Source organism: Neopelma chrysocephalum, unplaced genomic scaffold (assembly GCF_003984885.1).
Source record: "Neopelma chrysocephalum unplaced genomic scaffold, ASM398488v2 Primary Assembly neopelma1_96926, whole genome shotgun sequence".
NCBI classification, from domain to species: domain Eukaryota; kingdom Metazoa; phylum Chordata; class Aves; order Passeriformes; family Pipridae; genus Neopelma; species Neopelma chrysocephalum.
Genome location: NW_020925569.1, coordinates 1,780,209 through 1,798,155, shown reverse-complemented (window position 1 = coordinate 1,798,155; position 17,947 = coordinate 1,780,209). Strand labels below are relative to the sequence as shown.

The following is a 17,947-nucleotide window of genomic DNA, read 5'->3' as shown; positions in this document are numbered from 1 at the left end:
TAGCCAAAACAAGACAATCTGTGTAGGTTGGCAAACTATATATTGCTGTTTTTCTAAGCAGAGTAAGGCTGTACAGAATTGCAGTGCTTTCAGATTCATGTCTTAGGTTGTACCTGGCTGCTTTTCTGGGGGGATATTTATACCGTTTGAGAGGCATTTTGTTTTGTGTTCTCTGTGATTCCTTATCAGTACAGAAAATTGGTTTGGGATCTTTACTTGGCAGCCTTTCTTTGCTTCCTTCCTGTTGCCATAGAAATGTTGAATAGTTTCATATTAGCATATTTTCATCTAAAATTCACACAGTGATGTGACAGAAGAACAGACTACAGATCCCAGAACCATAAAGACGTATGCCAATAATCCACCAAAAAGGGGAGTGTCCTTGACTAGGAGCCACAGTGTTGGAGGTCCGCTGCAAAACATTGATCTTTCCCAGAGACCATCTCATGGCATTTCAACAGTTAGTCTTCCAAACAGTTTGCAAGAAGCTGCGGTAAGTTTAGAAGCTGCACATTCAGTTGACAGAAAAGCATTGAATACAATGAACTTACTAATATTCTACTACTAGCATTCTTGTCCATTTGGGAAATGGGAATGGCCAAGCATATTTTCATGTTCTTACTTCTGAAAAAAATCTTGGTTCACTTAATCTAAAATTGCTTTTTCAATACTTTGTACAAATGGTTCTGTGTGATTTGAAATGTTCTCTCTAGTGAAATGAAGCCTAGCCTTTGTCTTTCTAAAACCGGAAGTTTTAGAACAAAGCAGCTTCTACAGCAGACTAAACTCAATAATGTGAACAACGCAATGTTGCAAGAGTGAAAGTTCATTCCACTTCTGTGCATTTACTTCCACTGCTACTGTATATTCTGTTAGGCTTACCTATTGAATCGTTGGGAGAAGGTAAGAGGCAGTATTGAGGCTTTTACATTATTCTTACTTGTGAAACAAAGTGTTTCCCCTCTCTCAGTGCTTTTTATTGTCCAGAAGCTGTCTTAAAATGTGAACTCATGATTCAATTTTGCAGCTGATATAATTGCTGACATTTTTCTGTAATTTCCAGCCACAGGCTTAGTACCGGCTACCAGTTTAGATAGCTTGAAACTGCACAATTAGGAACAAGTTCTAACTAATTAACATTTTTTTTCTTGTTTACATAAGAGAGAGAACCTAGATGATTGTTCTTCACAGTTAAAAAATATCACAACAGTGAAAACTGCTGTTACTAAAGTTATTGTGTGTTCATTAGTTCCAGAGGCGTCTTCCAAATCTGAAAGGAAACTGCAATGGAGGTTTCCAGAGCAAGTAATCTTGAAAAGATTTCTGGGAAAAGAATCTTTGATTTTAAAGGAAACTGCAATGGAGGTTTCCAGAGCAAGTAATCTTGAAAAGATTTCTGGGAAAAGAATCTTTGATTTTGTAAAAAACAAAACAAAATTTATGTGTGGTGTTCTGTTTTTAGGATCCTTTAGCAAAAAGACCTAACCCTCTCCCTGTATCTGTACCTTACTTGAGCCCATTGGTACTGCATAAGGAGCTTGAATCACTGTTGGAGAACGAGGGAGAGCAAGTAATTCATACATCCAAATTCATCAATCAACACCCCATCATTTTCTGGAACCTAGTTTGGTATTTCCAACGGTTGGATCTACCTAGCAACTTACCTGGACTCATTCTAACATCTGAGCATTGTAATGATGGAGTGCAGGTAAGTGGCTTCCTTGTATTAGAATGGCAGATACTACTCTAAGTTGGAGAGTTTGGTTCAAAACAAGTGGGTAAGTAATTTCTGAATAGCTTGAATCTAGATTCTTGTTTTTTATAACAAGTAGATAGGTTTGTTTTCCACAAGGAATCTTGAAGGAAGATGAGTGAAAACTGCCTTCAAATTGTAGTCAAGCTGGTCTCTTTCAAAAAGCCGGAGAGTAAGATTCATTAAAGAGAAGGCTGATATGCAGAAGGAAGCAAGATGTATCTGTGAAGAACTCACAAATAACAATATATGGCAATACACAATACAATGGGTTACATACTTGAGTTTATAACCTTTTAAGTTATTGGTCAGTATTTTTGGTTCTCTTCCAATAATAGGTTTTGCTATTCAAACTCCACTGAGTTTTATTACTATATGACTAGAACAAAAGCTGTAGAACAGATATATCTTTTTAGTGTTTTGATTTTCTTATTTTAAGGAGTAGATGTTTTTCTATAACCTATATAATTTGTCTATGTAGGTACCACATTCGATATGTATTTGATATAATGCATGCAAAAAAGGTAGTATTTTCCTAGCTGTTTGTATACACTTCAATTTTAGAATTCTTTCCCTCAGTTTTCAAAATAACACCCACCTAGAACCAAGAACAATTTTTCAAGAAACATAGTTGAGGACAATACTAATGAAGTCTAAAGCATACTGGAAAACCACAGTGCATTAACAGGGAAAAGCACAAGATGGGACATAATGTCTCATAATTATTATTTAAATAAACACACTAAGTGGTAAATTTTTCTTCTCTGGTAATTCTCCCTCCCCCAGAGGGACTTAATGTTATAAAATAATTACAGAACTATTGTTTTGACTCCCATATATTTTTAATGGAATAAATTGTTCATATTTTTATACAAATAAAGATTCTTTCTGCTTTTTGGAAAGGCCAGCACATAGACATACATACCATACCATATTGTAATATTTTCTGACCTGATGAAGATTTGGTAAGTAGTACAAATCAAGTAAGGTGTTTGGTGCACAAAAAATATTTCCAGATACATAATCAGAAATATTTTCTTCAGATGTCTGTAGAAAACTAAATGTTCTTCATACATTAGGATAAACTGGAAATGACAACTAAATGTTGCAGTACTTGTGACTGCTCTGGTTGAGGGCAGTTTACTGTAGAAGATATTATCTCCTTTTTGTTGGATTCAAGATAAATAAATAAATCTTCATTAAATGAGTAAAAGAGCATGTTTTTTCAATAATGTAACACTGTACTGATATTTTCAAAACTTGGTTTCCATTTCCTCATGTTTTTTAGCTTCCTTTGACATCTCTTGCTCAAGATAGCAGGCTAGTATACATCCATCTACTGTGGGACAATATCAACCTCCACCAAGAGCCAGGGGAGCCCCTCTATATATCTTGGAGAAATCTCAGTAAGTAAAACAAGTGTTACAGAAAACAGAAGGAGCAGAGACTACGGAAAGAAACAGTTGTTTTGTAGTGTCTGAAGTGTATACAGCCCATCAGTTTGAAAGCTTTTTTAATATGTGGAACATCTGTAATCCCTTAGGTACTTGGCATAGTCTAGGTATCACATTAGGTATGAAAATACCTTACTGATCTGTGTGAAAAAGTTTAATCTGTTCATTGTATGTCATGTGCTTAAACAGGGTGTGAGAAGTTGCTCTAGATGTGGTGCTAAATAAGCTTCATCTGATTTGAATGCTTCACTGCATTATCTGGTTATAGCTATGCAGGCTTGTGAGCTAGCAAACCATCACGGGCAATATCTGATGCTGGGTGCTCTTCAATCTGTTGTATTTCTCTGTCATGCAGGAGTTCTTGCACTTGGATAATTGATGTATCCTGTCGTTTTGTATAAAGTAATTTTTGCGTGAAGACTATAAGCAGACAAAGTCCTTCCATTTTAACAAATGTCTATAGATTGAGTAGAGGTTCTCTATATGTATCTCACTTATTAAAGTAAAAAAAAAATAGGCACTGCTTTAATAGTATATATGCTCACACTTCCTAGATTCTTCTGAAAAGAGACCCTCCACACTGGCAAAAGATCTGCAGGCAACAAACACTTTGTTAGAGAACATCAAACTAAGTATTCAACACAATGATGTTGTTAAGCCAATCAACCTCCTCCTACAGAAAATTAAGCCAGATGTGAAACGACAGAGGTAAAGGGATAATCTCTCACTATTTTCTCCCCACTAAAAATTAAACAAGATAAGACCATATATATTTCATAATGATCATTTCATAAGGACCTCTGGGGAATATTCAGTTTCATTTGTGTCCACCAAACACCATGGTTTTATTTGTTTATGCCCATGTTTACAAACAGATGCATTCTGTATCCCTGTGCATAGTACATCCAGATCAAATGGATAAATGGGATTCTTAAATCAAAATGGACATTCTACAAATGAGTAAGAAAAATGCAGATGTTAATTATGGAGATTTTAGTGTTACTCCAGATCTAGTAAATTGATAAATACAAATGTAGTGTACAGCATCCTGTTGCAGTGTGTAGAATATTCTCCCTATTTATATCTATTGAAATTCTAGCAATCTGCAATACTGGCTATGAAAAGAAGATGCAGCATGACCCACAAACGGAGACACTTAAATAATCCTTGTATGATACATTTTGTCACCTGCACTGGAATTGAAGGGCTTTGTACAGAAGAGCCTCTTAAGTAAATTACAGTGTTTGAAGTCTGTCATGCTAAGTCATCTCTGTTTCTGTGTTTTGTAGTTACTAAAAAGAAGCAGAAACTAATCTGCCTAGAGAAACAACTTTACGACTTCCACAAGGGGAAAAATTAATATCTGATTATTCATTTTTACCTAATTCTGAGATAGATCCTGACATTCTGAAACAAAAAAACCCAAAATATGGATGATCTGAAATAAACCCACACCTAAGGCTTCACCCTCAGGCAGGAACAAGTTGTTAAATAATAAATAAGTGGTGATTAATTTCAGATTTCATGTTTGTTTGAAGTTTTTATGGCATGTTTGGCAGGGGAATTTTTCATAGAAAATGTAACTGCTAGGATTTGGCAATAATATAGCTTTCTGCATTAAGTCAAAGTATTCAGACGTTAGAAAACCTAAAGCTGGTAGTCATGTAGATCGTTCACTTTTTAAACAGAACAGTTGCAGAAACTCTACATAATGGAAGATTTGCATCTTCAGTAATGACTTTGTAGACTTAGGACAGTTGGTGCTTTCATTAACTCGGCCTTCAAAATATTCCCCTAGGAGTTTTTACAGGGAAATTCTTTTCCTGTCTCTGGTGTCTCTTGGGAGAGAAAACATTGACATTGGTAAGTAAAAAATACTCTGAAATGCACAGTGCTGTGTTATGGAGTGTATCGATATTTTACACGAAAACTAGGGTATAAAACTGACTTTTCATCCATGAATTTCTAACTTTCAGTTGTGTTTTAATGAAAAGTACTTGGCTGTCAGTCTTCAAGTAAGAGTTGCTTTTATGTAAATGTAATTCAGATGGGGCCATTAATTTTTACTTCATTTGAAACCAGTAATCAGTTATTTTAAAACAGAGTATTAGCTTGAAGTTTTAATTTGTCATGTATGAAAGCTTATTTCCAGTCTTGTCCATCTTTCTCTGATCCACATATTAGACCTATGTCATCTAACCACCTGATTGCCCAGGCCCTGCTGATCTGCTCTGCCCTGTCTTCTATTTGGTACTGTGTAAGCACAGTGACTCCCTTATGGGATGTAATAGGGGAAATACAGGCAACCTGAACTGTGATAGAAGTAATAGGTATCCACTGTGATGTATTGTGATGCCGTACATCTTATGAAGATGCTTTTCAGGTCCTGTGAGAAGGTGCATTTTGGAAAAAAAAATCAGCAGCTAGTTAGTGAAGATAATTTTGTTACTATATAGAAATTACCAAAAGCACTTTATAGGAACAGTAGTGTGCACTGTACAATGTTTCTTAAATAACCTCAGCTATGCTTTTTCTATTTCAGAGGTCTTCGATAGTGAATACAGACTTGCACTTAAAAAACTACCAAAGGAAGTTCTTGAAAAGATGCAGAAAATAGATGCTCCACCAAGCAGCAGGGTTGAGTGTTGCAGAAAGTGCTTTGGAGCACCTTTTATATAAAAATGAGGAAGACGTGCACTAAACTTCAGAAGGACAAAAGCAGAGATGAAAAAACCAGAAAAATGGTGATACATACACTTTGAATCCCAAATGGTGGTAATTCAGCAATTTGTCAAAGAAATTTCATTGAGCTGCAGCATATATTCTTGTCTTTCATCTCATGAGACACATTGTAAAGTACATCAGAATGTTTTAAAACAATATTAATAGGGTGATTTTTTTTTTCAGTGGTTGATCTTTTTGCCCCTTTATATTCTTTTTCTTAACTCAGATTTTTCCCTTACAGTATCAAGTTGTTCAAAAAGGTGATGATTAAACAGCAGTGTATGGTCAGTAACTTTCTTAAGAGCCACCAGTATTTGTGTATTTTAATGAAACACCTTTCCTGCCACAGAATATGTAGATTTTTTTACTGCTTCTTTAAAATGACCTTTACCTAAAGAGGGATCTTTTTGTTAGTGTGAATGAATGTGTGAATGTAAATGTTTGAAACCTTGGATTGGAAGCTGCAAGGCAGTGCTTTAGTCAGATCACAGTACCTAAAATAGCTACCCTTCTCCTGACAGTTGTCCCAGTTCAGTATTCTAAATTATCTTTGGCTGACCTTTTCATAATGTATGTCTGTAGTTGTGAAAAAACAGAAACTTAGACTCAACTTTCCTTATTCTCTATATGACATAATATAAGATCCTGTAAATATACTGGCCTCTTTCTCCAAAAGGATAGGCTTCTCAGAAGCAACTCAGAAATGGATTTCTTTTCTCAAGAATTAAATAAGAAGCTCAAATGACATTAGGATACATACAAGGATTGCAACAGATACTATCTGAAAAAATTATACTTTTACTATATGCATATATGCTTGAAAAGTATCTTCCTTGAATTCTGTATCACCCTCTCCCCTAGGTTTCATGCTCGCCTGTGGGTTAATTATTTTGCACTGATAGTCCAAATTCAATATTTCAATTAAGATGTATTTATAAGTGTGGCCTTCAAGGTGTATATTAGCAGAAATGAAGGGCTTATGTGTACGATCTGAAAAGATGGAGTCATCTTTTCGGTTGCTTCTAGTAGGTAAGACGCTTCCTCACCTCACATATTTAACTGACTACAGTAGACATAGTCTTAGCAAGAAGAGCCTGGATATTGGTCAACAGTTTAAATATTCTGTTACTTGAAGAATATGATGAGATTTATTCCGGGTTTTTGCTGAAATTTAATGGTTTAGTTTTTATGATGGAATAATTCTTAGAGGGAAAAAGAAGATTTGTAGCATATAAAAGGAGCCAAGCTAAAATATTAATTTTATCTGGGTATGAATGTATTTACTTTATACTACTCTTAAAAATTTTCATTCTTGAAAATGATGAGGGATGAAGATCTGTCTGGAACAGCTTTTATATGAAAAAGTAAAATCAACTTTTGTTTTTTCATGAGATAAAACAAAGGATTTGCACTATTTGTGACAAAATACGTTTGCATCATAGACTGATGCCTTCTATTTTATCTATAAGTGCTGATCCTAAGTTTATATGGGGATATTACCTGGACAGATTCTCTCCTGATGAAACTGTTGTGTTTTCTCAACAATTAAAAGTGAGAAAGCATACACTGACCTTTTTTTTATTGTTCTTTATTCTTTGGGTTAATGCATAGTTGCTTGCTGATATTTGACCTACATCACAATGGAAGAGTAGGCCTTGATTCTTCATCTTTTCCTTTCTTTTCCTGTTACATAATTGACTTGCATGGTTCCGTCCTTTTAAAGTAAAAGTCTGTCTGAAGCATTCATCCAAACAACTTAATACTTCTACAAATCAAACCAGCACATTTTCCTGTATAACTCTATACTTTTAATCTTCAACAGAGAGCTACACAAAGACAATTTTTTAGTGTTAAATGGACAAACCGTGTGATTTTGTGATGCAATGTGCAAGGAATCAAGTTGTTGTTACCCTTAAATTATCCCAGCTCATAAAATTACAAGGAAAATCTGTCTAGTGAATGCTGTTTTAGATAATTGGTGACATCCAAATAGTTTTAAAACCTAGTAAATAATATTACTATGAACTAAATTCTGTAAACACATTCCCTTCATTTCAAAACAGCTTTCTCATCTGTTGCTGAAAATACAGATTAATCAGGTAGTAGTGTTGTAAAGACAGCAAAGCTGATTGTGTCATAACGTCTATTGCTAAATATTACTTTTCCCAGGTATATACACTAAACAAAGAAACAAAAAAACCCCAACAAAACTAAAGCCTTAGGGGAAAAGGAGTGAACTTGCTTTGATTTGCTACTGCATATTGGCATTTTAGTACACTACAAATTAACTTTTATTCCTGTTGTATGCATGTGGATTTCAGAGTGGTAGAAGTCCTGCATGAAATCTTGAATCTGCATGTTGGACTTGATTCTCTAATATAGAATGAAAAAAGTAAGAGCTTACCCCTTTTAATGGGGAGTTTTTAATGCTTATTTTTTAATTACTAACTAATCAGTTGGTTCTTGAATGTAGTCCATAGCTCAAATGAAAAGGGAGATCTATGAAAGTGATTTATTAAGTTTCATTTCAGAAGATGCTTTTATCAGGGGAAAAAAAAGAGCTCATAACAATTTTCAAGAATTTAAGAACTAAGTAGTTTTTTCCTGATTGATTTCTTGCCTTTTAAATGCATAATGGCACTTGCTGGTTTTCCTTTGACTTTTAGGTCTCCTCCTGCAAATAGGAAGAGACTGCAGGTTTTCCTACACAAACTTTCTGAGATGTAAGCTTCCCTAATTTGAATGCTGAAGGAACTGTGAGTTCCTTCATAAGAAAAGGGCATAGAATAAAATGGCTTGGCATGGCTCAATATTCATATAGTTGAAAATCTGGCCAAAAATAAACAGGGAAAAGTTTCGGAAGTTTTTTGTGAGTGTATTGCAAACACTTTTGTTTTTCTGACATTTGGGCACTAAAGGCACACTTCTTTGCAAGTTAGTTCACAGCATGAACTTCTTGGGCTTTGTGGGAATGACTTAGTTACCTACAGATGCTTCTAATTTGTTTGCTTAGGAATCCAGATTTATCTCAATCCATAATACGTGACTGATCTGGGCAAAGTGTTGTGAAGGAGTGGTATGGAAAAGCTTGATTTTTAGTTCTGTTTTCCAGTAGAAATACTGTGTGTATTTTGGAATTCTCACTTATAACCTGAAGAAAATGTTTCAAATCACTATTAACTTCAAAACTTCAGATGTGTGCTCAAAGTGAGGATGTAAAACGATCTGATTACATATGTGGATGCAAACAATGAATTTCAGGTCTGCCCAAGAACTTAGGAAGTTTATATTGGAATAACAATTACCAAAGAGAAGCTTCCTTGCATTGTTGCTCTAAGGATGTTGAACGGCAGTCAGTTACGCTGGGAACGTTCTCTCTTGCACCTTTCACCCAGCTATACAACAGTTACATATGTAGCTTGCGTGCTCATGTGAAAATAGCTATTTTTTGTAGAATTAAAACAACAAATGAGTGTTTAAAATCGGGATTCCTAAATTACAAAGTTCTTCTTTATGAATTATATGCTAGTGCATCACCAAAACCTAAAAACACTGAAACCCTCTTAGGTATAGGAGACTGATGTGGCTGCAGTATTGGCACAGTAATTGGTTACAGCTTTAACATGTTACTAGAAGCATCTGTATGTTATTTATAGTCATACCCTGTCTTCACATTTTATATAAATCGGTACAATACAATTATAATGGAAAATATTGTATTTAGTATATGTGTTTCAAACTAAATTAATTTGTTTTGTAAGTAACTTAGTCTTGTTCCTGGCAGATTTTCACATTAGTTTAAGCTCAAGCTACATTGCACTTGTGAATGAGTAATTTTATTCCATTTTAACTGTGAATTAATGGCTTTTTTTATTGCTGCAGCTAGAAGAACGTACCTTTCATTGAGTTTACTGCTTTCCTTGAATAACTGCAACATAGGGGATATTTTCAAAATGTATATTAAATTAGATCATAGAAATTATATTTTTAAAACCAGTTGTTAAAATGTAAGTAATTCAAGAATCTACTCAGTAGTTTTCTCTTTTTAAAACTCTTAATTCAACAGTTACTTCAATGCAGATAACTTTTATTTCATCAAACGGTAAGCATGCCATCTTATTCACATAATTATACATTTTCAACAAAGGTGGGGTTTTTTCCTTTCAACCAGTAGAAACCTTTAAAATGCATTCTGTATATCAGCTTTTCATTATGTTTTTAAGAAACAAACACCCTTGTAACTTTTAAGTGTTGAAACTAAATGGTTGGACTCCAGTTCTCTGATCTCCTGTGCTGTATACTGTAATGCATACAACCAGAGAAATGGATGACGTTTTTATTTGTTCTTTCAGTCTGCATCAACCCAGGGTGCAAATAAAAGGGATTGTTTGCTGTTTTTTAGAAGCACATCAAACTCCTTTTAGGAGCTTAGACTGTATTGTAGTGAGGATGAAATGATGTAGTGTGAATAAATTATGAATTTATTAAGTGAGCTGGGAAGTCTAATGCTATAAAATTTGCACTGGTTTAGAGACTGTTTTGAACTGTTGAAAAATGGCATCTATTTACTATGCTTTAATTAACAACTGTTTCTCTATAACGTTTTCTGTACATTTGACAAAAAATTTGACTTTAGAAGGGCACTGCATATTCTGAATTCTGTGTATTCTAAACTAAGAACCAATTTTTAATGTATTTCCCAGAATAAAATATGTATGTATCCTGTATAAAAAAATTCAGTTGTTGATCTTTTTTTTATTGGAACTTACATGCCCGACAGAATTTAATCTTAAATGCAAATTCAGCCTATAGCTGGACAAAAGCAAAGACTTTTGACTGCCTTCTTGAGTCATTGTTTCACAGTACCTCAGTGACTTCTGAATGGTGGGAAAGCACAGAGGCAGGGAGAAATAAAAGATGGGATTTATTTGTGGAGATTTGGTTCATGAGAGTGGATGGCTTTGTGGCAGCTTAAGCAAGCAGTGGGGATCAGCAGAGGTAACGAATCAAAAAACAGGCTCGGGGAGACAGAATCCATGAAGATCTTGTATATAGGAAAGTTATGGCCCCTGGCATCCTGCTGCTCTCTGCTGGCCAGAAGAATTGTTAGCCAAGGGGTGTGGGAACAGGTTGCTTGTTGAACTTCACAGGAGTTCTGTTTTCTGAGTGACTTCATAATGTGGGCAACAGAGTGGTGCTTTCAGTTGATGCATCCTAGCTTGCAACAGTGGACCTCCTGTGTCATACTTGCAGGTTTACATGCAGTTTCCAGGATATTTGTTTTCAAATTGGGCAGGGATGGTAACAGGAGTGAGGCTGGGATGAAATTTTAAGCAGTAGAATTGCCAATTACAAGTGCTTCAGGCCTTCATGTTCACAACGAGTATCTTTCAAACTTCCTCATGTATGGCAGTCACTTCATTATTCTGGCAGTAAAAATAAGAATACCAGACCCTAAAGGTTTTTCTCTCTGAAGAGACTGGTACACATAGAACAAACTGGTACATGTGGAGAAGACTCATAATAAATTCATCTTTTCAGGCCTGTTTTTAGATAGAGAGCTGAAGAAGTTAGGTATTTTCAACTTCAGTAATCTTGTCAGCATCGTACTGACTTTCTGTGTTTTCCTCTGACTGCTTTTCTCACTCAGTAATGCTGATTGCTAAGAATGTTACACCATCTTTGAATTTGTTACCCTTCATGTGGCATATTGAGGGAGGAGGCTGAAGGATGGAGGATGCTAACACAGGAAAAAAAGCTTGCATTTGAGGAATCCCCAGAGAAGCACGAGCAGAGAGTTTGGGTTTGAAGCTGTAGAGGAGGGAACTGCCACCTCGTGTCCCAGAATCAGGTGGGAAATTTGAGGGAATGTGGTGGTAAAGGGCAATAGCAGAAGATGCTGGCTTAAGGAAGCTCTGATCCTTCATATGTTCAAAGCTACTGTCAGAGTAGTCATTAGTGGTAGTTCTCCCTGCCTCTGTCTTAACAAGCTTCTGTCTACAAGAGGAGTAGAGAAGGGTCACTAACTTGTCAAGCTGGAAAACTGATGCGGTCTGCAAGTAACCACAAAGGTCCTGCCTCTTTGTAGGAATAACCTCATGTACCAGTGCAGGCTGGGAGCAGACTGGCTGAAGAGCAGCTGAGCAAGGAAAGGCCTCATTCCTGGTGGATACCAACCCGACTTCACAGCAAAGCAAGCCAAGTGTCCTGGGGGAGCTAGACTAAGCACTGCCAGCTTGTGGATGGTAATCTTCTCCCTCAGTGCTGGTGACACATCTAGGTTCTCTGTATGAGTCTGGACTGACTGAACATATATTTTTAAGTGAGAGCCAAGTTCCCATTACCCAGTACCATCTGAATACATTGAAGCTACTGTAAAGTTTTTAATCTTTGAGTGAAATTTCTAAATTTCCCTTAAACTGCTGGCTTACTCATGCTCCGTATCAATTTCAAGAGCAGAATGATGCAATACCCACAAAATCCTAGACTACCTTGAGTTGGCATGGACATGTAAGGATGAAGACTAATTTCCTGCTCCTTGCAGGGCTACATAACACTAAATCATTTGACTAAGCATTGTCCAGACACTCCTTGAACTCTGGCAGGCTTGGGGCTGTGACCATTTCCGTGGGGACCCTGTTACAGCCAGTCTCAGAACTGCACTTCATTCTGCCAAGAATCAGCTGGAGGCTGTAAGTTTTACCAGTCTTACTCAGTATCCAAAGCAAGGGACACAATTTTCTCATATGTAAACACTATCCTGCGCTTTGGATGAAAAAAACACCAATAAAATACCCACAAACCAACCACTGAAATAAGTAATAAGTGAGCTGAGTTCTGCCCACAGCACTGCTGAACCATCATGCAGGATTTTGACACTGCAGGTATATTCTACTTGTAGTGACATCCACGTGCATGCACAACTTGATTACGAACCGAACTTCCCACTAAAGACAGATACAAAGTTCTCAAAGAGAATTGAATCAACACCAAGGTTTGTGATTCCAGTTTGGTCTGTATGATGCAGTTAGTCTGAACTATTTAAGAGATGGTTGGTAACAACATGCACTAGAAAGTCTCACACTGAAAGTTAACCACAAAAAGGGTTTATTTTTAATATCATGTACATCTTTACTTCTGACTTGATTCAGACTTAGATGTAGAAGCTCTCAATGAAGAAAGCCGGCGTCTCTTTGCAATCTGCTCCTGGCGTTTCTCCTTGGCTTCCTAAAAGCATGAAGAGAGTACAGAGATGTTACACTTAATCAAGCACCTTAAAATATCTACAAACAAACAAACTAGAGAAAATACAGCTTGAGGAAAGGATTCCCTAAGTCCATAAAGCAAAATGGTTTCCCTTCTTCACAGATCAGAAGAATTCTACAAGTATCCAAAACAGTAAAGACCCATGTCTTTAAACAGTATGCATCCAAAGTAATAGTTCACAACATACGAGAGGTGTATCTGTTCTCATTTCCATCTGGAAGTCATGAAACTCAGTAACTATTGTGCCAAATATTCCAACAGTACTGCTTCAGCAGTACAGAAGTTTTAGGAGCAAGAGAAAAAACTCATCCAAACAAGTACCTTCTTGCCAAGTTATCTTCCATTGAGATGAACTGCTGAATCCCATTTCTCCACACAGTCACTCAAATGCTTGAGCATCTGAGTAAACTAGGATTCATTGAACTAAAATTCCTACTGAAGAAGTTATTTTCACAGGCTGTAACTATTTGTTGTTTTCTTCAAAATAAGCTCTCAATTAAACTAATGGGCCTAGTTAAATTCTATTGCACTAGGACTGGCAGAAATAGACAGAAATATCCAAACCCCCCAACTGACCAGCTATGTTTACATTCATGTTTAGGCACTCATATTCAAAATTAACTAGGTACAGAGCACCTATAAGCATACAGTCAAGTTTACAAAATCCCTTGATTCTGGGTATGAGCTATGTATATAGCTGAATTAAAATGGCAAACGCACCTTCATTCTCTTGGCCAAGAGCTTTGCGTATTCTGCTGCCTCCTCCTTGTTCTTCTGAGTGCGCTGCTTCTTCAGAGCAATGCGTCTGCGCTTATGCTGCAGCACTCGAGGAGTCACCAGCCGCTGGATCTTAGGAGCCTTGGTTCTGGGTTTCTTGCCTAAAAAAGTATTACAAATCAGAAGTGGCAGACTATCTTCCCAAGAGGCCACAGGCCTCATCTAGCAATCTTTAGAGTAACTTCTATTTACTATTATGGTAACATATGGTACTACATATTATAGCAACTTATATGGAGTTCAACATCTTGACAAATTTTACAGGAAAAATGATCAATTAGTTTAAGATGCAGCATTAACAATACACAGTCCTAATGTTTGTGATTTGTTATCAGCAATCAAGTGTTTATTCCTACTTTCTCAGCAAGTCTGTCTGTAGTAACTCCTCCTAGATTTAAAAGTTTTAAGAGTAAGGGTACTCATTATCTATCTTTCAGAACAGTTTTCAGTGTTAAAAAGCAATCTACAATTTTACACAGGTTTGACGTGGTTTATCCCCCAAAAAACAGATCTACATAGTCCACAATGGGCAAAAAACCCACACCACCACAGAAATCTATAAAATTTCACTACTCAATGCTGACTGACTTCAGCAGTCACAAGCAACAGTCTGATGTCTACCAGGATCACATTCTTAAATGGACAATAGTTCCTATGATGCAGTCTTTTCCCCAACAAACTTTCACAGTGCCCCACATTTTATCGTGTCTTTTCTGCTAAAAATCTACACCTTCTTCCTTTTCCCTGATCAAATGCAAGAGAACCCAAACTTAGTCTCTTACACTACAAGAGACAGACAGTAAGCAAAGCACTGCCCTTCCAATAAAAGCTTATTTCAGAGACTGCCATAAACAACGGGGAAAAATCTTACCATCTACTCTATACACTGCTTTTTTCCCCCCCCACAACATAAAAATGTTCCACCTTGTACTTAATCTTGTTCTAATAACAACTACTGTTGGGTTATTCTTAGAATATTAGCCTAGATTCTATCAAACATTTAAAAACAAACTGTGAAAAACTAAAAAAATTAAACAGAAGGGGAAGAGAGGGGTGAAAGAAATGAGGCAACCAAGAAACTCTTCCACAAAGTACAGTGGACAAAGCTTAAATACAGTGAGTGTAAACTCCTGGACCTACTATTAATTGTGCTTCATTCACTGCAGTAGGCTGGACACCCTCTTGCCAGTAATTACAAGAAATCAAAGAACTGAAGAACTGGAGTTCTTACCCTCTTTGTTCAGAGGCTTCCTCACAACATACTGGCGAACATCATCCTCCTTAGACAGGTTGAACAGCTTGCGGATCCTGCTCGCCCTCTTGGGACCAAGACGACGGGGCACAGTTGTGTCCGTCAGCCCAGGAATGTCCTTTTCACCTTGGAGAATGCAAGTTTAAACATGCCAATTACTGCTACATCTACTGAGCACCAGCTTCAGTAGCAAAACCCTAAGTTTAAAATACGTAAAAATTCAAGATAATACTATATAATCCTTAGGGTTCACCTGCCAATAGCACCACCCCAGCTACCCTTGGCTGGTTTAACATGATCAGATTGCTGGCAGCAATAAAAAGTCCTTTAGTGACCAGTTTTAGCATTATAAGAATCCAATGCCCAGAGGCAATCTCAAGACACACATTCACACTCTAAAGCTGGGACTGCATTTGCATTCTACACAACTTACCAGCCACTAGCAAGCAGGCTACTGCCTACTTCTATTTGTTTCATGCAGCTTCTTACCCTTTTTTACTATGACCAAGTTCAGGACACTCAAGTTGGCATCAACGATGCAGCCACGAACGGATTTGCGCTTTCTCTCTCCGGTCCTTCTGGGGCGGTAGCAGGAATGGCCCTTGCTGAGCAAAAGGCGGACGCGTCCATGAGTCAGGACACCCTGCTTCATGGGGAAGCCTTGCTTGTCATTGCCACCACTGATCCGGACAACATATCCCTACGACAAACAGAAACACACTTCTTAGTTGCCCTTGGCTCTATTACCTCAAAAGGTAGTAGGTATCACAAGACAATGGATGCTCTAAACAACAAAGTACCGTGTCCCTGATTCAGCAGAAGTCACTGTTACTGCCACTGCAAACAACTGCTTTAACCCAACACCTCTGCAATGCTCCAGGAATTTTACTTGAAAGATGTAAAAAATACTTCTGCATACCAGAATTTACATTTGGTGATTCCTATTCATTTGTAGTTTTGTTAAAGTTACACCACACAAAATCTTGTCCATAATTATCTAGCTTTTCTTTAATCTAAACCTATCTAAAGCCTGTTATCATCACAAACTGGAAAACTGCATAAGACTGTCTGGAGTAGGGAGATAGAGGTAAAAAGTAAAGCTTTTATAGCCTGCCTTGCAAAGGTGGCAGCAGAAAAGATCAACTTCCTTAAATCCAGCTGCACTGTCTGTTTTACCACTGAACTATTCCAAGTCCATCCACCAGGCCAAGCATGCTTTTTTCCATGTGTTAGCAACAGTTTAAACACAACAAAGTCAATTTCCAGTTTGTTCAGTAAAGAAAGGATCAGCAGTTTTACACTGCAGATTTAATTTGTCCTGAATACCACGACAGCATTCATATGAAGAACAAGAAAGTCCTGTAAAGGGCAACAAGAAACTCCAAAACTCAAGGCTCTAAAGAAGAAAAATGAAAAAATTTCATTCTGGTAAATCAAAGTACCAGAAAAGGCTAGCCTAATCACTAATTCTGTACATACATAACAAGAGAAACTTTTAAGATAACTGCCAAATGTACAACATACAACCGCTGTATTGCGACAACTGCGTATTAGAAAAATTTTGTAATATAAGCTCCTCAAATACAACTCTGACACACCCTTCTGCGTTACTTACCTTCCACTCCTCACCAAGGGAATCAGCCAGGACCTCCGTGGCCATCCGTTTCTCATAGAATGTTCTCAGCTTGCGCTCATCATCCACTTCAATGAGTTTCTGGCAGCCAGTGGCTGGGAAAGAGATATTGAGCTAACGAAGAAAACGGGAAGAAAAAAAGACAGATACGGCTGAAAATTCTGAGGCATCTCAACAAAAGATCAGTATTTACCTGCTGGTTTGATCTCGACATTTGAAAGCTGAAATTCCCCACCTGCTTCCACGAACGCTCACCAGCCACAGCCCATCACCACGGCACTCGGGGTGCCGAGCCAGCGAGGTCAGGGTTCGGCCACTCTGGGCTGCACAACTCGTTCAGTCGCACAGAAAACTGACTATGGCAGCCGGAGCTCTATCACGGACTGCGAGCAGAACAAGGTGAGGGCAGCAGAAACCTGTGTCCTCCTCTTCCTGGAAACCCCTCGTAAGCACACGCCGTGTTAGCCACTAAAAACACTTCACGAGAGCGGCCCCTGCCGTGGGTGATGCTTCGTGCTCCCCTGGGGCTGCTGCGGAGCGCATCCCGGCACTAGCCCCTAAGCGCGGCCAGAGAACAGACCACACGACCCCTCCCCGCCAGGCCCCACTACCGGCTGCACAGGCCTCTCGCTCGCAAGGCCCTTCCGAGCGAGGAGCGGCCGCTCCGGAGCCCGGCGCTACGCTGCCCGGTGTCGGGAGAGGCCCGGCCGAGGGAGCGGGGCCCGCGCGGCCGCCATGTCGCCCGCGGGCAATCCATTCCCATCCGCTGCGCCGCGGGGCTCTAGCCCCGCCGCCGGGGACCATCGGCCGGCGGTGGCGGCCCCGCAGGCTGCGGCAGGGCCATTTGCGGCACGGGGGCCCGGGCCCCCCACGGCGTCGTCCCGGCCCGGCGCCGCCTCACCTTCATCCTGCTCAGCCCTCGGCGCCGCGGGAAAGGACCGCACTTCCGCCCGCACTGCCCACATACAGCCACAACTCTCGCGAGAGCGTCACCACCCGCGCCCCGCGTGACCGGAGCTGCCCTATGGCGAGCGAGGCTGCGCCGCGTGAGGGGCGCGGTCGGGGGCGTCTCCTGGAGGCGTGTCCCG

The 17,947-nt window shown here is 38.6% G+C and overlaps 2 protein-coding genes across 2 annotated transcripts in view; one reads left to right on the top strand and one right to left on the bottom strand.

The window, feature by feature from the left end:
- The window catches only part of DENND4C (DENN domain containing 4C), a 74,223-nt gene extending 63,557 nt beyond the window's left edge, over nt 1-10,666 (top strand). Inside the window, exons 28-33 of the mRNA XM_027670697.1 lie at nt 304-493; nt 1,463-1,708; nt 3,042-3,159; nt 3,762-3,915; nt 5,006-5,070; nt 5,750-10,666. Of these exons, the coding sequence (XP_027526498.1) occupies nt 304-493; nt 1,463-1,708; nt 3,042-3,159; nt 3,762-3,915; nt 5,006-5,070; nt 5,750-5,886 (910 nt within the window). The 3' untranslated portion in view covers nt 5,887-10,666. The remainder of the gene's footprint in view (nt 1-303; nt 494-1,462; nt 1,709-3,041; nt 3,160-3,761; nt 3,916-5,005; nt 5,071-5,749) is intronic.
- Nucleotides 10,667-13,021: 2,355 nt separating this feature from the next.
- Nucleotides 13,022-17,876, bottom strand: RPS6 (ribosomal protein S6). Its single transcript, XM_027670696.1, has 6 exons — nt 17,761-17,876; nt 16,842-16,973; nt 15,716-15,926; nt 15,206-15,352; nt 13,918-14,075; nt 13,022-13,158 (listed from the first exon to the last, which is right to left on the bottom strand). The coding sequence occupies exons 1-6, from the start codon at nt 17,764-17,766 to the stop codon at nt 13,063-13,065; spliced, it is 750 nt and encodes a 249-aa protein (XP_027526497.1). The 5' UTR covers nt 17,767-17,876; the 3' UTR covers nt 13,022-13,062.
- Between the last annotated feature and the right edge of the window lie 71 nt (nt 17,877-17,947).

What these genes read in the sequence shown, in the direction of transcription:
- RPS6 (XM_027670696.1), bottom strand. An exon ending in CCCTTGGTGAGGAGTGGAAG is followed by an intron (nt 15,927 to 16,841) that starts GTAAGTAACGCA and finishes TGTTTGTCGTAG; the next exon opens with GGATATGTTGTCCGGATCAG. An exon ending in CTTGGTCATAGTAAAAAAGG is followed by an intron (nt 15,353 to 15,715) that starts GTAAGAAGCTGC and finishes GCATTCTCCAAG; the next exon opens with GTGAAAAGGACATTCCTGGG.